This window comes from Mirounga leonina, unplaced genomic scaffold (assembly GCF_011800145.1).
Source record: "Mirounga leonina isolate KUSES-001 unplaced genomic scaffold, KU_Mleo_1.0 Mir_173, whole genome shotgun sequence".
In the NCBI taxonomy this organism is placed as follows: Eukaryota; Metazoa; Chordata; class Mammalia; order Carnivora; family Phocidae; genus Mirounga; species Mirounga leonina.
The window spans coordinates 24,056,972-24,082,342 of NW_023270447.1; the positions used below are offsets into that span (position 1 = coordinate 24,056,972).

The following is a 25,371-nucleotide window of genomic DNA, read 5'->3' on the forward strand; positions in this document are numbered from 1 at the left end:
TAAACATGAACTGGGGCCATATATGCCTGATTTAAAATGCAAGGGTTTTGGAATCAGGCAAGCCTAGATTTGAATTCCAGCTCACCAGTTAGTAGCTTGTAACTTTAGGTAAAATACTTAATTGGTTTGAATTCCAGTTTTCTCATTTATAAAACAGAATTAATGCCCATCTACCTAACAAAGTTGTTGTCAAGACACCTGTCTATCTAATATACTTCATGTATATGAGATATAAAGCAGATATTTGACTCATGCAACAACTGTTTATGAAACCTTCCTGTGTGTGCCTATCATTTGGATTTATAATGTAAAATAGTACATTAACATTCATCCATAGCAATTTAATATATTCTTGCATCATGTATTTTGAAGCTCTTTATTAGGTGTACAAACATCTAGGATTCTTGTGTTCACTTGAGGAACTGACTCTTACATCATTAAGAAATGGCACTTTTTACCCCAATATATATCCTTTGCTCTAAAATCTACTTTGTTTGATCTTAATATAACCACTCCAGCTTTTATTTATTTATTTATTTTTAAGATTTTATTTATTTATTTGACAGAGAGAGAGAGAGACAATGAGAGAGGGAACACAAGCAGGGGGAGTGGGAGAGGGAGAAGATCGCAGGGACCCTGGGATCGGGACCTGAGCCGAAGTCAAACGCTTAACGACTGAGCCACCCAGGCGCCTCTCCAGCTTTCTTTTAATTAGTGTTAGTATGGTATATCTTTTTCCATCCTTTTGATATTAACCTATTTGTATCTCATGTTTAAAGTAGGTTTCTTATTAGGCAGCATAGAGTTAAGTCTTGTTTTTTTACCCAACCTCATAATCTGTACCTTTTAATTGGGGTGCTTAGACCATTTAAATGACATGTGATTATTAATATAGTTTCTCTCTTTTCCTGCCTGAATCGAGTATTTTTTGGATACTATTTTAGCTCATTTGTTAGCTTATTAGCTATAACTTTTTATTGTATTATTTTTAGGGTTTACAGTACACATATTTAAATTATTATCACCTGCCTTCAAGTGATATTACACGGCTGCATGTAGAGCACAGGAATCTTGTAACAATCTATTTCTGTGTCTCCTACCTTGGCTTTTATGTTGTTGTTGTCACACAGTTTACTTCCAGATGTGTTACAAACTATATAATGCACTGTTAGCAGTTTTTATTTAAACAATTATCTTTTAAAGCAATTTAAATAATAAGAAAAAAAGTATATTGGCCCATGAAGTAACCATTTCCAGCACGCTTCATTCTTTAGTATAGCTCTAGGCTTTCATCTGGGATCGTTTTCCTTCCATCTGAAGGGCTTCCTTTAACATTTTTTTTTTTAAGATTATTTATTTATTTATTTATTTGAGAGAGAGAATGAGATAGAGAGAGAGAGCATGAGAGGGGGGAGGGTCAGAGAGAGAGGCAGACTCCCCGCCGAGCAGGGAGCCCGATGCGGGACTCGATCCAGGGACTCCAGGATCATGACCTGAGCCGAAGGCAGTCGCTTAACCAACTGAGCCACCCAGGCGCCCTCCTTTAACATTTTTTATAGTGCAGGTCTGCTGAGAGACTTTTATATGCCTAAAAAAGTATTTATTCCTTCTTCATTTTTATTTTATTTTTTAAGTAAAGATTTTATTTATCCATTTGAGAGAGAGACAGAGCACAAGCAGGGGGAGTGGCAGGCAGAGGGAGAGGGAGAAGCAGGCTCCCCATGGAGCAAGGAGCCCGGCGCAGTGCTCAATCCCAGGATCCTGGGATCATGACCCAAGCTGGAGGCAGATGCCCAACCGACTGAGCCACCCAGGTGCCCCTCCATCTTCATTTTTTTTTTTAAAGATTTTATTTATTTGACAGAGAGAGACACAGCGAGAGAGGGAACACAAGCAGGGGGAGTGGGAGAAGGAGAAGCAGGCTCCCTGTGGAGCAGGGAGCCTGATGCGGGGCTTGATCCTAGGACCCCGGGATCATGACCTGAGCCGAAGGCAGATGCTTAACGACTGAGCCACCCAGGTGCCCCCCTCCATCTTCATTTTTAAAGATGGTTTCACTGGGTATAGAGTTCTCGGTTGACTGTTTCTCCCCCAGGATTTTAAAGATGTTGTTGCTCTTCTAGCTTGCATTGCTCTGATGAGAAATGTGCTGTGGTCTTCATCTTTGTTCCTCTGCAGGGGATGTATTCCCTCCTCCCTCTTGCTGCTTTTCAATTGTTCTCTTTATCTCTTTGATTATGATATGCCTTAGTGTAATTTTCTTCAAGTTTCTTGTGTTTAAGGTTTATTAAGCATTGATTCTGTGGGTTTATAATTTCCATTATATTTGACATTTATTAAACGTCACTTCTTCAAATAGTTTTGTCTCTTCTCCTTCCTCCCCCTTCAGGATTCTAATTCCATGTATATTTGGTCACTTGAAGTTGTCTCATAGCTCGCTAATGTTTTGTGTTTTTGTTTTATTTTCCAATCTTTCTTCTCTGTGTTTCATTTTGGAAGTTTCTATTGCTCTACCTTCGAATTCACTAATCTTTTTTCTGTGCTATCTAATCTGTTCTTAATCCTATCCATTATTTTTTCTTCTTTGTTTAAAGAATTCAACTTCTTCAAGCCCGACTGAGATGTGATTGACATTGAGCCAAAGTATATTTACTCAGCAGATATTTAGTGAGCACCTACTATTTATAAGGCCCGGACACCGTCTGTGTGGGAAAAGCATGGGTTCTCCTCGGCAAAGATTTCTGACTCATTCAAATAATATGAAGCATCTTTCCTTTGTGAGGCCATGGACTGGGTCCTCCAGTGGATGTGGAGATGTGCAGACACTGACAACACTTTTAGCTGCTTGTCAAGGAAAGAAGCTTACAGTCCAACATGAGGAGAAACAAAGTGACCAGACTCACTAAATTTCTTTGAAATCTTATATCTGCAGGGATGTCTAGTTACCCCTCATGAAGAAGCTTCAATAAAATTCATTTAAATGGCAGACGTTTTTTTTCTTTTTGAGAGAGAGAGAGAAAGAGCACAAGCAGGGGGAGCAGCTGAGGGAGAGGGAGAAGCAGACTCCCTGCTGAGTGGGGAGCCCGATGTGAGTATTGATCCCAGGACCCTAGGATCATGACCTGAGCTGAAGGCAGACACCTTGACTGATGGAGCCACCCAGGCACCCCTAAAGAGCAGACTTTTGAAAGAATGTTTTCTCTTTAAGACTTGAGCGAGGAGGCACTAAAAGCAAACCAAACAAAACCACGGCTGATTTCCGTGCTTTCCCCGTCCCTGCATGGGGCAAGTGGAGAGAGCTAGAAAGGGAAGACAGTAGGATTATGGAAGGTGTTCTGGTGTGGCTTTGTCCTGCTTGGTGCCTGGTGTCTGAAATGGTGATCCTTGCAGCAAAACATGGCTGTCGACTCCCTGTTACCACATCCTTTTTTATACATATGGTACTAGAGTGACTAAGAAATCTAGGCCCAGAATGAAAATCAGAAAAGCTCCACCTGAAGTGTTTCAGGCCTGAGATAATTAACCTCTGTGTTAGTAAGAATTGCCACAGCATTAACAAACTATCCCCAGCTGAGTCCCGGGGAGGGGGGGAAGGCACACTTGTACCAGCTCTTGTTCATATCAAGAGGGCATCTAGAGATACTTAGAGTGGGAAGGAGAGAGATCTCTTGTTTTATAAATTGTCCAGGGCTGGGGCGCCTGGGTGGCTCAGTCGTTAAGCGACTGCCTTCAGCTCAGGTCATGATCCTGGAGTCCTGGGATCGAGTCCCGCATCGGGCTCCCCGCTGAGCCGGGAGCCTGCTTCTCCCTCTGACCCTCTCCCCCGCTCATGCTGTTTCTCTCTCTCTCTCAAATAAATAAATAAATAAAATCATTTAAAAAAAAATTGTCCAGGGCTGGAATACTGTCCTAGAAATATAGGGTTTTAGAGACTAAAAGGTCTCGACAGAAGATCTTGTCCAACTTTCTCATTTCACATAGAAATAAAGGGCGCTTCCCAAAGTTAAACAGAGCTAGCATCAACTCGGGGAGGAGAGTCTAGAATGAGAATCTGGGTGGATATCCTGTTACCTTGGAAGATCTGTTTCCTAATTAATGCCTAGAGACATCTTGGCTTCAAGAACTATCGGTGTGTTTTGACCCTTTTCCTGTTCTTCACAGATAACACTTGACAATAAGGCCCATAGTGGAAGAATTAAGATAAGTTTAGATAATGACATTTCCATCAGAGAATGTAAAGACTGGCATGTATCCGGATCAAGTAAGTGGTGAATTTTACTAGTTTTCAAAATGGTTATTAAATAAAATAAAAGGGTTATTAAATTACTGGGATGTGTGGAGCATCAAATGAAAGAATCAGAGCATTCCCAAGTTCCTAATTCTCTGCAAATAGATCAACTCATTGTGGGTGTCTGATGTTCCAGGCAACGCATAAGTTATTAGTAATTGAAATGACTTTTGCTGACCTCTACGTGTGCCCTCACTAGCCCAGTTCCTACCAAAAAATGCACATGATCCCCCAGGAAAAATAATCACATATGCCCAAACTAATATTTTTTGAGTGTTTACTGCATAAGGACTTCCACCTACAATTTAGTAGTTTTAAAATATCCTTGAGATAGGCAGCATCCCTATTTACACAAAGAAACTAAGGCTTAGAAGTGAATCTTGGTGCCTGTGATCATACAGCCATGGAGAGGTCAGGTAGGATTGGACCCTGAAGCATCCCGCACGTTATATTTATATTCAGGGATGAAGAAAGGGTACATTCTTAGAAATATGGACATAAATTCAGGTATAGACTAAGTATGATTGAGAATTTGGGGGCTGAACTAGAGAAAATTGACTGGAAAAGAATTGATCTTTCTCATTTTTTAGGCCCTTTGGTATGCTGTGCTGGATTAGGTCAGAGGTTCTTAGATTCTGGTGAGCCTAAGAATCACCCCAGGTCCCTGCTTAGATGCAGGTTCCCCAGCTCCCTGCAAGGCAGTCAGCAGGTCTGGGGTGAGGCCTAGGAACGTGCAGGTCATCCTTATTCATGCCATACTTGGAAAATCATTGCTTTAGGGCTTCCTACTGGTTGATTCACACAGTTCAGAAGTGGTAATGAGATATTAAGGATAAATGAAATTTCTTCATTCTAGCGTTCTTTTCATTATGAGGTAACTTCAAATATTTAAGGCTTGTGAATCACAAATTTTATTTTGTCATCTGTAAACACTACTTCTCCACACACTTTGGAATAGAGAAAATGAGAGCATATGAAAGTACCTGGCACGCAGGCTTTCTCTCAAATGTTTGTTTCTTAGTTTTTAGGTTTTTCTAAAGTAGATGCAGACATTTTGGTAACAATTAGATGTCCCTTGGCTAATATTAATAGGATGCTTCATTACAGAACTTTGAACTACAGAACTATAGTGTTAAGTGCTTGTCTTTTTATCAGTGGGGAGCAGTCTACCTTGTCAAATAAAGACAGGCTCTGTAGCACAGCATATGAGGGCTGAGACCTCTGCTCACCTCTCTTCACCTGACTCCACTCATGCTGGCTGACTCTGTGCTTGCAGTTTTCCAGAATCTCTGCGTGGGTGGCTCTGTCTTATCACCCAGGTCTCACCTGAGACCTGCTGCCCCTTACTGTGCCGCATAAACGAGCCTCTTCTCCCCATGCCCCCACACCAGTCTCTCTCATTTCGAACAGTGGTTCTTGAACTTCTCTGCCAGCTGAGAGAGCTTGTGAAAATGCCGTTTCTGATTCAGTGGGTCTAGGGTAGGGCTGGAAGGTGTGCATGTCCACCAGTTCCCAAGGGATGCCAAGAACCACTCATACGCAGTGACAGATGCCGGACACAGACTGCAAAGGTTTGAATCCTGACTCTGCCAAGGACTGGCTATGTAGCCTTGGGCAAGTTTCTGTGACCTCCTTGTGCTGCATTTTCTCACCTGCCAAGTGGGGATAATCACAGCCCCCTGGTTGGGGTTGCTGTGAGGATCAAATGAGTTAATACGTATAAAGTGCTCAGGACTGTGTGTGGCATAGCAATACCTGTTAGCTATTATGCTCATTTTCTTCATATCACTTACTCCTGTCTGCAAGTATTTTGTTCATTTACTTGTTTACTTCCCTGTGTGTCACACTGAGTAGAATAGAAATTCCCCAAGTCGGGGGCCCATCTTGGTCACCACTTGTATGCTCAGCATCTAGAGAAACACCTGACACATAGTGGGTTCTTAACAAGTGTTTTACATCCAGATAGTATATTTTAATAGGATGTGCAGGAAGGCTAACTGTATTAAGAACAAAAGACCACAGGCTGATAATTAAAGATCTGTTATTGATGGCTGTAGTAATTTTTAAAAGAAGGACTTTTAACTTTTTTAAATACTCATGTGAAGGACACTTACCAGGGCCTTTTCTCTCTGTTGTCTTTGCAGAAAGAATGTCTGAATGTTCTAAATTATTCTAAAAAGCAGTGTAATGGGTTCAGATAAAATTTGAAAATGCTTCTGAAGGATGCAAAAAGACCTGAATCAGTGGAAAGGCACATCATATTCTTTTGGACAAGAGATTCTACATTACATATATTCCAGTTCTCCCTAAATTAATTTATACATTTAATTTATAAATTTTAATTTAAATTATAAATCCCCCCCCAAAATTACCAGTAGGATTTTTACTGGAATTTAACAGTCTGACTCTAAAGAATATATGGAAAAATAAACAAGCAAGAATAGCCAACAAAAGTTCCAAAAAAGAGTAATGAGAAGTGTTTGCCTTAGGCATTAAAATACACTCAAACATCAAAAGGGTAAGAGATGGTTCTTGAATACATACAGTTAATTTGGAACTGATAAAGATGGCATTTCAAATCACTGAGAATAAGATTTGCTCTTTTGATTGGCAAAAACAAAAGATTATTAATTTCCAATGGTGGACAAGATGTGGAGGTATGTGTAAGTATGTAAACTGGCGTGATCTTTTTGGAGGGCAATTTCTTAGGATTTCTTTTTAGAACTATGTATATACCCTACCCCAACAATTCCATCTCTAGATATTCATTTGCCTAAAGAATCACTTGCACCTGTGCACAGAGAGGACAGATTACAATCAGAGTGTCCTCATAAATCTTATACATCTATCCTGTGGTATGCAATGCAGCAGTTAAGCAGGTAACACTTTTTCCTTCCAGTTCAGAAAAACACTCACTACATGATGATCTTTGATGCCTTTGTTATTCTGACAAGCTTGGCCTCACTAATCCTGTGCCTTCGATCTGTGATTAGAGGACTTCAGCTTCAGCAGGTAGGGCTTGCTGCTTTCTAGGAATGCTACGGACACTGTGATCGACAGAGAAATTCATGGTGCCTCCCCTCTTTTCCCTAAAGGAATTTGTTGGTTTTTTCCTCATCCATTATAAGAAGGAAGTTTCTGTTTCTGATCGAATGGAATTCGTCAACGGATGGTACATTATGATTATTATTAGTGACGTATTGACAGTTATTGGATCAATTCTGAAAATGGAAATTCAAGCGAAGGTAACTTTTTTCCTATTTATGCCATTATCAGTATCAGATTTGCACTAATATTTTTCCAGAATGTGAACATTGGCAGAGTAAACAATTTCTTTCAAACATTGTGTTGAGTAAACTTAAAATCAATAGCAGTAAGTTTCTTAAATCTCGTCAGGAAATCTCTCAGGCAGAGCTCTCCAAAGGTGATACACAAGCCTCTGTGTCAGAATCATTTGGGGATGTCATCTTGACCTATCAGCAGATTTTAACACTGCAAGCACTCCCTCTTTGTTGATGCACTTCTTCACTGGGCTATCACTTACCTGGTTTCCATCCTAAATCACAAGCTGGTCTTCTGACATCCTTTGCTGGATCCTTCTTATCTCTCTAACTGACTAAAGTGACAATGCCTGAAGGTGCAGTGCTTGCACATGTGCTCTTTTCTGCCATTGTCTTGGTGATCTCACCCTGTCCCGTGGCTTTAAATAGTAACTCTCTGCCAATGATTTCAAAGTCTGTATCTCCAGCTTGGAACTCTTCTCTGAACTCTAGTCTCAAATATCCAACTGTCGATTTCGCATTTTCATTTTGATGTCTACTTGGTCTCTCAAACTTAACATACCTAAAACAGAACTGCCCAGTCCAAACCTGCTTCTCCTTTCTGACTTCAGTTAATGGCAACTCTTCTCAGTTGCTCAAGACGAAAGCCAAAGATGCATCCTTGACTCTTCTCTTTCACTAATCCTCTCTCCCCTCCATCTAACCCAAGAGGAAATGCTATCCGTCTACCTTCAAAAACCACCTCATCGCCTCCACCATGACCAGCCTGGTCCCAGCCACCATCAGCTCTCACCTATATTATTGCAATAGACTTCTCACTCTTCTGACAGTCTGCTCTTAACCATAGCAACCCAAATGGGATCATATCACTCCTGTTCAGAGCTTTCCAATCTCCCCAGCCTATCAGACTAAAATGCAAAGTTGTTAAATTACTCACGAGGCCCTAAACTCCCTACCCCCTTATCTCTGTGACTCCATACTCTCCCCTATTGCTCACTCCCTCCAGCTTGACTCTCTATCTTGCCAGGCATCCTCCTGCTGTGGGGCCTTTGCACATGCTTGTCTTTGTGCCTGGAACACTCCTCTCCTAGATTTTTGCTTGGCTTGCTCCCTCACTGCCCTCAGGTCTTTGTTCAAATACCACCTTCTTAGTGAGACCTTCCTGATCACCCCACTTAAAATGCAACCTGGATAGCCATTCTTTCTCCCCTCCCCTGAATTTTCTCCTCAGCACTTACCATCAGTACTGAGGGTTTTGTTAATTTATTTCTGTTCTCTCTCCCCCATACACACTAGAAAGCAAGCTTCATGAGGGAAGGACATTTTGTCTCTTTGTTCATTTCTTTGTTCTTAGCACCTAGAATAGTGCCTGATTCATATCAACCCCCAAAATATTTTTTTTGCCCAAATGAATTTCTGCTAAATAATCTGTTTTTTCCCCCCACACTGTTTTAGAGTCTAACAAGTTATGATGTCTGTAGCATACTTCTTGGGACTTCCACCATGCTTGTGTGGCTTGGAGTCATTCGGTACCTCGGCTTCTTTCAGAAGTACAATGTAAGGATTCCATGGATCTCCACGCTGCTGGTATTTCTATCTTTCTGAGTTAGTGCACTGCTTTGGCTGAGGGACGAGTGGATTCTAATGGCCTCTCTTCCTTTCCCAGCTCCTTATTCTGACCCTGCAGGCAGCGCTGCCCAATGTCATCAGGTTCTGTTGCTGTGCTGCTATGATTTACTTAGGCTATTGCTTCTGTGGATGGATCGTGCTGGGCCCGTACCATGATAAGGTACCAATAAACAACTCTTTCCTGTTACCATTAAGCTCCTAAAATAGTGCCAGTGGCTCATTATCCTTTTAAAATGGGCTCCTTCCATTTTGTGACTCAGCCTGAAAACGTTGAAGGTAGAATATATCTAGTATCATGTTTATAAACTGGCACGGTGTGACCAACTTGAGAGAATGATTGATTCACTCAACTACTTCACCTCCTTTTGTGGAATATATCAGATAATTACATCTCTTTTTTTTTTTTTTTTAACCACCTATGAGGTCAAGATTAGTGGGTTTGACTCATCAATATATATTAGAGTAAGCTATTTAGGCAAGACTTTTGGAAGTGTGACTTTATTAAAAAGATAGTATGGGGACAAACTTGAAGAAATATTTGAAAATTTTGTTACCAGAGTTATTGTCTTGATTATAATGCCATGACCCTAAGTGGAATGAGCTTTAAGATAAGAAGTATGAGCATGCACGGTTAGGACTTGGGTATCTCTACAGAAGTGTTTCTAGGATCTCTTTCTATGTAGGTAAAGGGGACGGTAAGACTCGAGTCAGAAAAGCACTGAGAGTGCAGACCAGCCCCTTCTTCAGTTCAGGCTCTCCCATTAAGGGGAGCATCAAGAAGGAGCTGCTTATTCCCAGGCATTATACAGGTTGTGTATTCACACAGCAAATACTTGTAGTTTTGTCAGATTAACTACATAGTTTGCAGGAGGAACTTGGGATATCTGGTCCCATTATTTTTAATATGCTGTCATGAACAAAATCTCCACTGGGAAGGAACATGGAATAATGTGAACTTTTCTCTTTTCTTTTTCCAGTTCCGTTCTCTGAACGTGGTCTCTGAGTGCCTTTTCTCTCTGATAAACGGAGATGATATGTTTGCCACGTTTGCAAAAATGCAACGAAAAAGTTACTTGGTCTGGCTATTTAGCAGAATTTACCTCTACTCATTCATCAGCCTCTTTATATATATGATTTTAAGTCTTTTCATTGCACTGATCACTGATACATATGAAACAATTAAGGTAGGTTCATTAAGAGCCGTAAGTAGCAACATTTTTCCAGAACTTCTAGAATGGCAGTAAAATATGGTACCTAAGAGAGAAGAGAACTGATAGAATGTCAGTTTTTTCAGGGTAGAAAAGACTTCAATTTTAGATACTGAGCCACAGAAATGAAGAATTAGAATTTGTAGAATGTTGAAAGTTTTATCTCTAAGTAAGCTTTTTCCAACAAGCTTTCTAAACTTTTATTAGAATTATAAAGATCCTGACTCAGTCAGGAAAGCATGTGACTCTTGATCTCAGGGTCATGAGTTCAAGCCCACATTGGGTATAGAGATTATTTAAATAAAAAAAAAAAGACTTCTAAAAATCAGTAGGCTTTGATTGAGCAAAACATATGGCGTTTCAAAATTTTATGGGGAATTTTTAAAATCCAATTTTCATAAAGAAAAATTGACCTCTTAGTTTGGAGTGTGCTGTGACTGAACCCATACTCTTTACAAGGCCCTGCCTGGGACCATCCCAGAGGCCTGGTCTCCAGAAGAATGAAGAGATTGATATATCAAATACTAGCCATGTATGCTTTATACATGTCAGAAATATGATTTGAAAAGCTGTTATTTATATTGTCACTCACATGGGATATTTTCAAAATCAGTCTGAGCCCTTTGAAATAATGGAAAGGCAGGGTAAATATCCATATATATTTAAATTTCTAATAACTTTATACTATTAAGTATACCATTGACATAGACACTTCCACTTGGGGACTTTCTGCGTATGAAAGGGGTAATGAAACATGATGTCATACAAATATAGTCCCAGGGATTAAGCAAAGGTTAGCAGGAGTTAATGGGTTATGAGTTGACAATTATGAGTAACTTGCTTATGAAGCCTGGGCCATGATTTCAGTTTTACTGAATCACATTTCAAGAACTGGCTATCCTCAATACTTGCTTGGCAGATGTGTGCTTAGAGTCACCAAGGCCGCTGGGAAAGAGTGTAGTTGTACTTATCCAAATCCCTCCCCACTGTGCTCTAAAAATTCACTGCCTTTAGCTTTGCATGCAGAGAACTATATGTTATTTAAGGGTGATATCCAAGGTCTCAAAGAGTAGTAATATGAGTTGACAACTCTTGATACAAGTCTGAGACTCACAGTTTAGATGTTTACCTCTTTCCATGATCTCAGAGCACCTGTCAGGTAGGCAAGTGATGCCTGATCCTATCTGGTCAGGGCACGTTCTCGAGATCTTAGATCCAAAACTGATGTTAATACAAGGCCCTTAAATAAACCTGTCTGTCTGAAAGGGAGACTCCAAAAGGGTGTGCAGGCTGGACTCTCCCTGGAAAGACAGCTCAGACTCAGATTCAACATGCCCATTTTGGGTTGAACTAGACCCACAAAAGAGCCTATGAGGACACTGCAGAATTCTAGACTCGCTTTTCCTTAGCTAGACTTAAGAATGGCTCTAAAGGCTATATCTACCTGGAAATACTTGGAAGTGACTGAACTATCCCTCTAGAAAGATCCCCCTCCCTGGACAAATGATCCATTTTGAAATTGGAATAAAGCTGTTTTCAAGGTACTTATTCATGAGAGTTTTTTTTTTTTTTTATTCTTCTGTGTAGCATTACCAACAAGATGGCTTTCCAGAGACTGAACTTCGTACATTTATATCAGAATGCAAAGATTTACCCAGTTCTGGAAAATACAGATTAAAAGACGACTCGCCAGTATCGATATTCTGCTGTTGTAAAAAGTAGCTATCAGGCTAATCTGTGCCCTGGAGGGAAATATAATGTGTAGCTGAGTTGGGAAACTATATGGATATTTTAAGATCAGGTGTCGTATGTTTAAAGACTATTACTTTGAGCAAACTGATAGCTATAATTCATCAAGAACTATTTATATTTTTAAAAGCAGTATTTAATGTCTTTTGCAGCTTTATGTTGGGTTTATTTATTTTAAACTAACTTTGATGAGAGAAGCTATTGAATTCTTGTTATTTCTTGTTTATTTTGCCATAGCTTTAGAATGTGTTCTCCATCCCCCTCTTTAGCTCTTAGCTTCCAGCTCTTCTGACTGGGCTGATTGTATCATCAGTGGAGAATAACGCCTGGTCTGACTTAACACAACTCACTAACCCTGGTCTTAACCACTCTCTGGGGTACATCCCTGAGAGAGAGGGTTTGTGGTTACTGTATATCAATAACCATTGCATTTTAAAATCTTCTCTTAAAGGGCAGAATAAGAAAGAGACAACTGTCACCAGCTAACAGTCTAAATTTTGGTTCTGAAGGACAACTGTTATATGATGCTGCTTTTAGTTCTGTAAAGAATCAGGTTTTTTTATTATTCATGTATAAGTTTTCTCTCCTTCAGTGTTAAAGTATGTAGTTGAAAGAGTATCCTATACATATATAGAAATTAAAGTGCAGGGCGCCTGGGTGGCTCAGTTGGTTAAGCGACTGCCTTCGGCTCAGGTCATGATCCTGGAGTCCCGGGATCGAGTCCCGCATCGGGCTCCCTGCTCGGCAGGGAGTCTGCTTCTCCCTCTGACCCTCCCCCCTCTCATGCTCTCTGTCTCTCATTCTCTCTCTCTCAAATAAATAAATAAAATCTTAAAAAAAAAATTAAAGTGCATACCAAATGCATATTCAATCCTGCAAGGATTAGTTTAGTGCTTGCATGGCCTTGCTCAAACTGTGTGATGTACTCTGCCCTTCACAGGCACATTCAGTCTCATGGAAGAGAGTGTTTGTTTTAGGGTCAAGAACTGTGGTTTCAGGTTTCAGGGGGAGAGGTTCTAAAACTCACATTAAACATATTTTGAAAAACAATTATGCTTAAAACGTAAAAATAAGTGGGAAATGTATGCCTTAAATAGACACAGAAACAAAGTCTCCACTCTTTGGATACTGCTGATTGGAATTTCAGGGATTTTTACAATGTGTATCTTTGTTTTGAGTGTTATTTATTCAAGTAGAAATGAATTCAATGATGTGCAATAAAGGTTTTCTCAAAGCAGCTCTTTTTTTTTTTTTTTTTTGTAAAGGAAACCTATTTGTTAATTTGTAATTTTGTTTTAAGGGTTAAATGAATATAGCCTTGAGATTCTGAAGTCTTACTATTTAACATACTGACAATCCCAATAACACTCCAGGTGTTGAAATGTGAGGTTTTACAATGAGTATAAGCTATTCTTGCAGAACTTACGGCTTTTAAAAAATGGAAAATCTAAGTCTCTGGATCCCCTGGTGTTTCATTTGCACACTGAGATTTGAGATACTTGGAGTTCCCCATTGCAACTATTTCTCCCTCTACAGTGTTTGATAAGAATTTACTTACTGTTTATTTTTAAAATAATACCTTTATAAAAACTAAACAATACCTTTTTACCTATCAATAATGTATGTATCACCAATTACAGCTGTTTCTGTACATATCTCTCTTCTCCACTTTGTGAAACTAAGGAAACTTCTCCAGATCAGGAAAGCAATTCAAGGGCAGTAACTGTTAATTATGTCTCTGTCAGTGCAGCAGTGTGGTGAGAATAAAGACCTGAATAGAAATCTTGGACCTACTACAAATTGTGTGGATGACCTCAGGGCAGTAACTTAAACCTCTCTGAACCCATTTTCTTAATTTCAAAAGGGGATGACAGTACACAGAGTGCTGAGTGTTCAGTGAGATAACGTGTAAATCAAGCTTCATACCTAGTGGGCACTCAGGGTTACTCCTGGCCCATTGAAGCGCACAGCCCTTGCAGATGGTAAATGTTCTTAATGAATGCACTGTTAACGATGACTTTTCTTTTTAACCACCCACTCATGGGTTATTCAGTAAAAATACTGAAGTTTTAGAAAACACCCATAATGAGTAGTTGGCTGATACAAAAGGAAGTTATCCCAGTTTACAGTCCCCTTCTGAAGGGATTGTTGTCCCTAGTGGAGTCCTAGCATTTTGAGGTTAATAAGGTAGTTCTTTGTGGTGGTTTTTCTTTGAATTAAAGAGGCTTAAAAATTCCTTAGTGTAGGGGTGCCTGGGTGGCTCAGCCGGTTAAGCGTCTGCCTTCGGCTCAGGTCATGATCCCAGGGTCCTGGGATCGAGTCCCGCATCGGGCTCCCTGCTCCTTGGGAGCCTGCTTCTCCCTCTGCTTCTCTCTCTCTGTCTCTCATGAATAAATAAATAAAATCTTTAAAAAAAAAAATTCCTTAGTGTAAAAACTGTGTGTATACATATACTATATATATGATATGTAATGTATGTGTACATATTTACACAATATCTATAAGCATAATATGTCTTACTTTCTATATACTTCCCCCAACACTTTCCAGTCAAGCCACAGTCTTTTTTTTTTTTTTTTAAAGATTTTATTTGACAGAGAGAGAGAGAGACAGCGAGAGAGGGAACACAAGCAGGGGGAGTGGGAGAGGGAGAAGCAGGCTTCCCGCCGAGCAGGGAGCCCGATGCGGGGCTCGATCCCAGGACCCTGGGATCATGACCTGAACTGAAGGCAGACGCTTAACGACTGAGCCACCCAGGTGCCCCCACAGTCTGTCTTTTTCACGGAGTCCACATCCTCTCCAAAAGAACACCACTGTACCGTTTCCTCTCCTCTTCTAAAAAGGAACCTAACCAAACCACCCTTGCGCCCACCTGTGGGGACGGTACTACGCAAACGGGATCTTCCAAGCCTGTCCGCACCCAGTGGGCACCTCTGATGAAAGGGACTCTAAAATAAGGCATTTTTGCCTTAAAAGCGACTTTCAAAAGAGGGTCAATTATGTGTATCTATTTACATCATTCTGTCCAATTACGTCTACCTGCAGACGCATATTAAAATAATTACCTGGCAGAATAGTCTTTGCCCTAGCTAACCCCAGAAACCTTTTAAACACTTGCTGATGCAGATCGCCCGGAACTCAGCACTTCGCTGCTACCGCTACCACCGGGCAAGAAGGGTTAGGGTTCCCTGGAAAAGAGGCTGTCGGCCGGGTCTAAACTGCCAAGTCAACATCACCCGCAGCTGAACATGACACTGGGGCATGTGCCCGAGACCCTCATCCCTAAGATTCATGCCTGGTTTCCAGCAGGCCGCTTGCCCTCCGTTTCGTGCTCCGGGAGGGAGGAGCCGCGGCAGCTGCAAGCGGGAGCGCGGGCTTACCCACCCCGCCGCTGGGGTCCTGCAAGTCTGCGCCCGCCCTCCGTCCCGCCCACGGTCGCGCGCACACGCGCTCCCCGCGCAGGGGCTCCGCTCCAGCTTGCCCACGCGAGCGCAAGGCGATTCGTTTCTCTTTTCCTCGTGCGCGCGTAGCTCTTAACATCTCCGAAACATGAGCCTTGTCAGTTTTGTGATCGTACGCTTCGGAATACATACGCGGTCCAATGAATGGACTTAATCCGAATGAACTTGCCAGTGTACGTAAAGTCCTAGAAGACAGGGCCATCTCTTTCTTATCCCGGCGTCCACAGTACCCAGCCCTCGGCTTGGCACTGAGTGTGTCCCGAACGCATCAAAATAGAAATGACTATTTCTACAGTCATGAATGGTGCAGAGACCCGGAGCAAAGGAAGGCAGGAGCCTCGAAGGGCAGGGAGTGCGCACCCCGCCGCCGGGGGGCAGTGTGGAGGGCGCGCGGGCCGCAGCGGCGCTCCACCGCCCGGTTCCCTTTAGCATATGTGCTGCCGAAGCGAGCACCCGCCCGGTTCCCTTTAGACGGCGCTTCTCCTCAGCCCGACCTCCGGGCAGACACCCAGGACGCCGAGCCGGCCGGCCGCAGCTCCCGACACCACCGGGCACCAGAGGGCAGGGGCCTCGGGCCGGCACCTCGGGGCCGAGGCAGGTGCAGCCGTCCCACCCTCGGCCTCCTCCTCCTGACCCGCGGGGGCCGCACCATGCCTCCCGGCGTGGAGGCACTGGACCTGCCGGCGTGGAACGGAACCTCAGGCCGGTCCTGGGGGCCGCGCGGCAGGTCAGTACCCCCGAGGCGCCCTGGCCGCCAGCCCCCCTGCATTCCACGGTCCCTCCCCGGGGACCCCACCGGTCCTCCCCGACCCCTCCCCGGGCTGCTTTCCTCCTGGGGTCTTCTGGCTCCCGCACCTCCGCGCCATCTCCCACCGCCCCCGCCGGCCTCCGCTTCGCTGCCTCCCGCCCCCGGGGCTCCGAGAGGCCCGCGGGCTTACACGTGGAAAAAGTGCCCCAGGGCCCAAGCTGAGGAGCTCTCCGCCAGCCCCGCCGTCTGCCCTGCCCCGGCGGGAGGCGACGCGGCGGAGGTGGTGGCTCGGGAGGCGGGAACGCCCGGCCACGCGCCCCTGGGCTCCCGGCGCGCACTTCAGCCCTGCGGTCCCGCCACGCCCCGCGCCTCGCCGTGCCCACCCCCGGGCCCGGGTCTGCGCGTCCCGGGCGGCTGCCGGAAGGGTAAGAGAAGGGAGCGTGCCTGGAGGGGCTCCGACTTTGGGGAGGCGTGCCCGGGAAGGCCGAGATGCGTGTGCGCTGAGCGGTTTTTCCTGCTCGGAAACTCGAACGAAAGCTGTGGAAAGTTTTGCAGGCGGAGGCATGGCCCCGCAGCCTTATCGGTTTGCCCAGGCCTGGAAGCCGGAGAGAGGATCAGGGGTTTTCAGGCTAACCGTCAGGTGAGGCGCCTGAGCTGTCTCTTGGAGGATGTCAGATTCTGGAGGAATTCTCATCAAGCGGACGGCTTTACTGTTCTAGACTAGAGCTTCCTTGCTGCCTTGGGAGTGCTTGTATTAACTGCTTGCAGTTGGTTAAATAAGGCTAGGCTTTGCCTTCCGGAACAAACAGGCCTTTTCCTCAGGTGGGAGGGTCACAGTGTGGTTCCTCTGCCTTGATGAAAAGGCGTACAGTTCAGCCGCATGATGCTGCCAAGGGGCCCCACCTCCGTGGTCAGAGCTGCAACCACCCAGCTGCGCCGCTGAGCCCGGAGCGGGGTGTGTGTGTGTGGGGGGGGGGGAGTACAAACAGGCCGTGGCTCCCCCTCCTCTGCTCACAAAACAAATATAGAGGTGGGGCGTTAAATTTTCTTAAAATAGTGTAGAGACTCTCCTGCTTTTCCTGCGTGGCATTCACAGGATCATAAACGAACTTAATGCTAGCAAGGAAAGCCAGAATTCAGAAGGAGAATTTACTTGATCTCTGGTGTCTGTCCAGATAAGTATTTACCTAATTCCAAGCAAGCGTGGCATATACTTTTTTAGACTTTTGAAAGGCCAGTTTTTGTTGTTTTGTTTTGTTTTGTTTTTTGGCCAGTTTTGAATTAGAAGACATAACTTTGGTACAACTTTTTTGACAACCGGATACTTGTGAATGTTACAACAAAATGACCATCTCTCTTAAGACTAGATGTCTAGGGCGCCTGGGTGGCTCAGTTGGTTAAGCGACTGCCTTCGGCTCAGGTCATAATCCTGGAGTCCCGGGATCGAGTCCCGGGATCGAGTCCCGGGATCGAGTCCCGCATCGAGTCCCGCATCGGGCTCCCGGCTCGGCGGGGAGCCTGCTTCTCCCTCTGACCCTATCCCCTCTCATGCTGTTTCTCTCTCTCTCTCTCAAATAAATAAGTAAATAAAATCTTTATAAAAAAAAAAGACTAGATGTCTATTTTTAATGGGGCAGATGGGCAGAAATTATACATTTCTTCCATCTGCCTTAGCTCTAAAAGCCTGTCCGGAAAGGTGGAGAGAAAATGGACTCTGGCTTTATTTATTGTGTTCTGCTTGGACTGATAAACAGGCTTGTGCTTACGGTGGGTGTGGTCTATAATCTTTTTCTTTTAATCTTTATGCCAGTATTTTTCTTAGCCTATTTCCTTCAGGGCTTAACCATTTGTATCCTTTCCGTGAGTATCTCCAGAGGCTCCCATTCTTACAGTATGGGACACATACTCAGCGGTGAAGCTTTTATGAGGATTCAGGTTTGACATATATATATGTGTGTGGGTCTGGTTGTGCAGTGCCAGTGGGAAAGAGGATTGTATCATTGTAAACTGAGGATGGAAGAAGGGGTCATTGAGGGAGAGGTGGGAGAAGTTGTCTAGACATCAGAATAGGAATTCTGATGTTTTATGTGGAAGGGACCAGATAGCTCGTTCTCCGCAGAGCTGGGATGTTGGCTTCACACTTTCAGGAACTGCTCACCACCTCTGTGATGTGCTGACCAAACCGCCCAAGTTTGGGGGAATCCGGGAGCTTCTTCCTTTTGAGTCAGCAGTCTCAAGATTTTAGCTCATCTTCCTCTTCATACTTTGAGTCAAACTCCCATTACCGTAAACTTGGCCTTCTCCTGTAGCAAACCTTCCCTAAACCAGGTTCTGTGGCCTGGACCCTTTAAAAAACACACACGTCCCACTCTTCGCCTGACTGTTCTCATGCAGAGGTCAACCTAATGGTGCCAATTTTATTTAATTTCCTGCACTTAAAAATCAGTAAATCCTGATGAAGTGTTTGAGGAGGCCATGTTTTTTTCTCTCAAAAAAACATATCAAAAGTGTTGTTTTTTAACAACAGAATAATAAATATAAAATCTCTTAATGAAGCAAGGAGGAAGAGTAGGGAGACAAATTTCGAACAGAATGACAGAGAATAGAGAACTGAAAGTCAGGAATGATCGTATTCACAAGCTGAGCTCTTCAGGCTCGGTCTCTATTAGTGAAGTGAAACCCAGGATAAGACAGTCCTCAAAACTTAGTGGGAAAACAGGTGGCTTCTTGTGGCTACAACTTTCAAAGTAAAATCAGTGGCCAAAAGAAACCCTTTTGGCCAGGAAAGTTAGAAGTGGGATTTTCAAAAAAAAAAAAGGAAGTGGGATTTTCCCTAAGGCTGCGCTTAGCAGAGGCCAGGAGTCTAGGTTCCATGTGTCAGTTCAGAAGAATGAGATCACCCTTCAGGGAGCTCTTACATCACCTCTTGTGAGCTTCATAGAGAAAAGAAATTTTATTTCCAGACTTCATTCTTTTTTACGCAGACTGCAATATTCTTTTCAGGGACAAATGTTTAAAGCCAGGTTTTAGTTGGTTTATTTGTTTGCTTTGGCAATCATCTGGGGGGTTTTCTTCTCATTTTCCTTAGCCTACCCCTAGCTGAGCTTTCTACTCTGTTTTGATCTTAGGTCTCTGCCTCCTTTCCCCCCTTCCCAGCTCCCAAACCCCGGGTGACAAGACAGCTTTGGGGGGGGAGGGGGTGTGCCAATATTTCTGTCCCCTCAGTTGGGAGATGGCTCCCTTTCTTTTTCTTTGAACGTTGTCTTTTGTGATCTCCCCTTGAATACATCTGGTGTTTCAGCCTAAAACATCTGTCAGGCTGTAATTGGTGACTAGTGAAGCTAAAGGTTCTGAAATATTGTCCTTGCTATAATTCCAGGAGACTCATAATTTAAGCAGTGGGCTTAAAAAAATCATGTCACCTATGGCGACTAGAGGGACTTGTTAGAGATAGAGTGAATCTAGGGATTCCCTAACTGACACTGAGGTGAGCTTGTCTGAAAATAAGGTCAATTCATTCAGTGGTTTGAGGAGAAGAGGATTAATTATGGCTTTATGGCTTTTAATTTCACTTTTCCTTAGGGATAGGCATCAGCATGACTCTGTTAAATTGGGCACTTATTGATATGTTAGAGAAAGCAAAATGTAAGGAGTGTCATAATTCCAGTCATCTTCTCAAGCTTTTTTTTTTTTTTTTTTGAGAGGGAGAGATTGAGAGAGAGGATGGGTGGAGGGAGAGGGAGAGAGAATCTTAAGCAGGCTCCATACTGAGCACAGAGCCTGATGTGGGGCTTGACCTCACGACCCCGAGATCATGACCTGAGCCGAAATAAAGAGTCAGAGGCTTAACTGACTGAAACACCCAGGCACCCCATCTTCTCCAGCTTTAAGTGCCTTTGGAATCCTGTATTGCTGAGAGATGGAGTTTTGCTTTACTTATCTCTGACCTAGGAACCTGATTGGTCAGGATGTGCTTTCAAAGGGGGTGTGACTTTTTCAGAACAAGCACTTTTAAAATGTGCAGCCCTAGTTCTGCTTTTCTGTTGCCCAGAGGCAGCAAAGTGGTGATGGGAGATGATTTTATAGGAACTTGGTGGCATGGTTGGTCATCTCTAGGGAAATTCCTTAAAGTTGTAGCATGCACATTTTTTATGAGTGGCTCGAGTGGAAAATGAAAAGCCCTACAGGCTTTCTTCCCAGTGCTTCTCAGGATTAGAATGAGCACATCATTTATGTTCTGAGAGCTATGCTTAGATGGTAACCAAGGTTTCTCTCTTTGACTTTCTTTTCTTTTCCTTTTTTTTTTTTTTGGCTCCTGACTTCCTTTAATTGGGGCCTAACTATCCCAGAACCTCAGCTGTCTGGATCTCTCTCTTTCTCTCTCTCTCCCTCTCTTTCTCCCTCCTCTTCCCTCCCTCTCCCTTCCTTCCTCCCCTCCCTCCCTCTGTCTCTCTCTCAGCAACTCAGCAAGTCACAACAAAATCAGTTCATTTTAGGAACTGGAGTAGAAGAAAAAACCCAGTGTGTGTTGTTGGGATTGTTCTAAAGTCTTCCATCTGCCAGATTGCCCTGTGACACCACCCCCCGCCCCCCAACACTGAAGTTCAGTCTCTGCATGACTTCCCCACTTTCTCCCTCCCATATAAATGTTGGGCAGGGAAATGCTGGATTACCTGGTATGTATTATTAGATCCTTTTTGACATACCTTATTTTAACTCATAATGATAACTCAAGAATCTGTATGTCGTCACCGAAAATCAAGAAAATGTGGAATACTTAAGAAAATTAAGATTACATATAACATGACTTCAAGAGATTACTAGGATTTTTTTTTTCTGGTTTATGCACTTTCAGACTTTTAAGATGTCTACATACAGATATAAATGTCAACATTTCTTGGAAAGATGGAACCTCAATATATTTATTTTGTAACTTAAAAAAAATTAACAATATGCATAGACATCTTTCGGCCAATACAAAGTTGCCAGTAGGGTTACAATGAACATTTTTGTAGCCATTGTTCTGACTGGTGCTTGTTCTAAAAAACTCACACCCCCTTTGAAAACATACTTTGAGGTTCACAAAGTTTTAGACATTTGTGGCATAAATCCATAGAAGGTTGATTCCTAAATCACAGTTACTCTCCTAGATACTGAGTCCAAGTGCCCTTCAGAAATTTTCATTTCCATCAATAGAGTTTTGTTGTCATTATTGATAAATAAAACTTAAGATAGATTTTCATCAATCTTGCTGTTAGTACATTTTTATTGTTAAATGTTCGCTGTCCTGTTCAGATCCTCAAGCCTGTTATTACACTGGATTGTCTTTTTCTTACTTATAACTCAGAGCTCTCTACAGATAATAGGTCGTAAGCTTTTCTGCCTGTTTAAATATATTACAGACCTTTTCCCCATTCTGTCTTTCAACTCCTCAAAATTGTAGATATTTGTATTAAGATCTGTCAGTCTTTTTCATTGGCTTCTAAATTTTGTCATCCTTAGAAAGACATGTCAAATTTGGGGCCCCTGGGTGGCTCAGTCGTTAAGTGCCTGCCTTCAGCTCAGGTTATGACCCCGGGTCCTGGGACTGAGCCCCGCATCGGGCTCCCTGCTCAGTGGGGAGTCTGCTTCTCCCTCTCCCTGCCGCTTCCCCTGCTTGTACTCTCTCTCTCTCTGTCAAATAAATAAATAAAATCTTTAAAAAAAAAAGTTCTATTTTATGCTTCAACCAATTTTATTTTTTTAGATGTATCTAAGTTTTACTTTTGTGTTTGGTTTCAAGGAGGACACTCATTTTCTTTCTCCCCAGTGGATTGCAAATTTTCATGATAACAATTCATGGAATCATTCATTCTTTGGAAAGACTTTAGGAATATTAATTGAAACACAACAGGGTTTCTATCAGCAAACCAAGCAACTAAATTACCTAAAACTCTCTTATGTATCTTGACTAAGTGAGCCTTTTCAGTATATTTTTAATTCAAATTTTCCTACCTGTGTTTTAGACTTTGCATTCTTGTTGTTGTATTGTTTTTATTATATTTGTTGCTGTTGCTGGCATTATTATTAATTCACCTTATCAGGTACCGGCCAAGGAAATGTTCATGTTGTCAGAGTTATTGTCTCCTTCATTGACTCATTTCTTCCCACCAAATGTTCCTTGAAACCTATTATGTATTAGGTGCTCTGCTGTATGCTGGGGGATATAGTGATGAGCAAGACCAGGCCTTCATGCAGTTCTCTTGTAGAGAAGACCAATAAAGAATGTGATCTCAGTTATAAAGGAAATTCAGTGATGGGAGAGGCAGTGGGGAAAGATGAGACGGAGCCAGACATGCAGAGAGCTGGGGGCAGAGCAGAAGGACAGGTGAAACAGCAAATGCAAATGTCCAGATCAGGGACTGTTCCAGGGCCAGGAAGGAGGCCGTGGGGTAGTGAGGAAGGGGAAGGGTGGGTATGGGAAGGAGCGGGTCGGAGACTTTTAGGCAATGATAGGGGGGTTGGATTTTAGTCTGAGAGCAGGGGAAAGCCACTGTGGAGTTTTAAGCAGGGAAATGATAACTGACTTGGGCTTTTAACATTACCCCTCTGGCTACCATATGGGAAAGTGGGAGGCTGTTGAAGTTGTCAGGCGAGAGGTGACAGGGCATGGACCAGGGCGCTGCAGTGGATAGAGAGAGATGGGGACTAATCCATGACGTGCTTTGAAGGAAGACTTGATCAATTGGGTGTGAGGATTGAGGAAAAGGAGGAGTCAAAGTAGGGCTCTGGAGCACAAGTTCCTACACTTACCTGCGCATTAGAATCACCTGAAAAGCTTATCAAAATCTTGATGCTCAGCTCATAACTGGGCCCCAGTTAAATCAGAATGTCTAGGGGCTGGAAGCCAGGCACTGAAACCTTTTAAAAGTCTCCAGATGCTTCTACTGTATAGCCAAGGGGGAGCACCACTGATAGGGGAAGTGATTTCAGCTGAAACATCTGGATAAATGTGTGTGATCACTGCATTGAGCAGATGGGTGGAGAAAGGGGTGGGGAGGTGGTTGAGAAATCTATTAGACACATGGGTGGAGTTTCAAGGAAGAGGTTGGATAAGGGAGCCCGTTCAAGAGAGAGATTTGCTGGAGTGACAAATGTGAAAAGTCCACATCATGTGGGTAGTATTTAAAGCCACAGGACTGGGCAAAGTCTTCTAGAAGGGAGGACGGAGGATGGAGTATGGAAGAGCCCTGGGCTGTGTCCTGAGGCACTCTGGCAGCTGAACTCAGATGGAAGAGGAGCCAGCAAAGGAGACTGGGAAATGCCCAGTGAGGTAGGCAGAAAAAGCAGGGGAGTAGAGTGTCCTAGAAGCAGAAAGAAGAAGTTGTTCCAGGGATGGAGTGGTCAGCGGTGTCGAATGCTGCCAAGCCCCTAAGCTGCAAGCCTGAGTAGTGGCAACTGGAGTCCACAGCAGGAGAGGGTTCACCTTGAGCACATCCACTGGGGTACAACAGATGGAAACCAAGGGTTTGCTCTAGACAATCTGAAGCCCAGAGAGACCCTGAGCAAAGTAAATGTTGCATTTCTTCCATCAGATGGCTTTACCTGTTTTTTCCTTCTCATTTGGATAACATGACCTTTTAGGAGTCTCCTGAATTTATGGATTAGGATGCTATTGTCTGCTAAACACCACACATTTCTAAATAAGAGAAATTATATCTGAAATACTAGTTTATTTGAACGTAACATTTTTTTTTCTTCATTCCTGACTATCTTACAGGCCATGACTCCTTAAGAAAAATTTAATTCCAGGATCAGGAAGGAATACTGGAGGGGGTCAGTAAATTGGACTCTTTGGGGGCAGGTTGCAACTTTAGGGGCCCTTAGTTGCCTCACTCATAAAATAAGGAGACGGGAACAGGTAATCTCTAAGGTAGAGGATTTCAAACTGAGTGCACAGTAGAATAACTTGGGGAGCTTTTTAAAAGCCCTGATGCCCAGGCTGCACCCACACCAATTATGCCAGAATCTCTGTGGTTGGAAGCCAGGCTTCAGTGGTTTTCAAGTGCCCCAGGTGACTCTGTGTGTGGCCGATTTGGCAAACAGTGGCTCTGTGTTTTTGTCTAGCTCTTATATTGAATTACCCTATTCTTGGGTATTAATATATTCCCTACCTTCAACAAAATCAGGAAGAAGGGAGGAATGGATACTGGGTAGGCAGTTAGCAGTGTCTATCAAGGGAGGTCTCAAAATTTACCTTCCAGGTTTCCTTTCACAGGAAGGGAATGAGGGATACTCTCCATAAAAATGAGGTAGCAAAGGAAGTCCAGGAAATGCGGAATCCAATTTGGGAAGAAGGTGAAGAGAATTCCCAAATTGATGGCCCTGAATAGGGATTAGGAGCAACCAGTGTGTAGGCTGGAGCAGGAGGATGAAGCTCCAGGAATGATGGGAAGAAACAAACTGACAAGTTGCCCGACTTATTTGACTGTATTGAAAGGAGCTGGTAGATTCAGCCAGTTTGGTGATAGAGTCCTTATTGGTATGTTGAAAACTAAGCAAATGGGGAAAAAGGCAATTAATGCCAGAACCTTCTTTTTACAAGAAAGAATAAAAAACAGGGCGGTTGGGGGGGGCGGTGCCTGGCTGACTCAGTCCACAGAGCATGCCACTCTTAATCTCAGGCTTGTTAGTTTAAGCCCCATGTTGGGCATGGAGCCTATCTAAATATATATATATATGAGCCTATCTAAATATAGATATATATACACACACATACATATATAATCACAGTGTGCTAGTAGCTCAACTGTGAAAAGTATTTGCATATTCACTTTGTAAATTTTAAATATTTATCCAAAAGTTTTATTAAAATTTTATTGGGACAATGAGTGGGGGAGGTGAATGTGTATATTTGCTGGTGGGGAGCAGATATAAGAGCTAAAATCATCTTTTCCATGGGAGGATATAAATTGATGATATCTAAAAGAGTAATAAATAGTGGGACAATACTGAGAAATATTAAAAT

At 43.0% G+C, this 25,371-nt stretch overlaps 2 protein-coding genes across 2 annotated transcripts in view; both read left to right on the forward strand.

Annotated features, from left to right (window-relative positions):
* MCOLN3 (mucolipin 3) overlaps positions 1–12,966 on the forward strand; it is a 28,996-nt gene extending 16,030 nt beyond the window's left edge. Inside the window, exons 7-13 of the mRNA XM_035018146.1 lie at positions 4,162–4,261; positions 7,188–7,300; positions 7,384–7,533; positions 9,025–9,126; positions 9,236–9,358; positions 10,176–10,382; positions 11,994–12,966. Coding sequence (XP_034874037.1) covers positions 4,162–4,261; positions 7,188–7,300; positions 7,384–7,533; positions 9,025–9,126; positions 9,236–9,358; positions 10,176–10,382; positions 11,994–12,128 — 930 coding nt within the window. The 3' untranslated portion in view covers positions 12,129–12,966. The remainder of the gene's footprint in view (positions 1–4,161; positions 4,262–7,187; positions 7,301–7,383; positions 7,534–9,024; positions 9,127–9,235; positions 9,359–10,175; positions 10,383–11,993) is intronic.
* Positions 12,967–16,927: 3,961 nt separating this feature from the next.
* The window catches only part of MCOLN2 (mucolipin 2), a 51,452-nt gene continuing 43,008 nt past the window's right edge, over positions 16,928–25,371 (forward strand). Inside the window, exon 1 of the mRNA XM_035018147.1 lies at positions 16,928–17,004. Coding sequence (XP_034874038.1) covers positions 16,928–17,004 — 77 coding nt within the window. The remainder of the gene's footprint in view (positions 17,005–25,371) is intronic.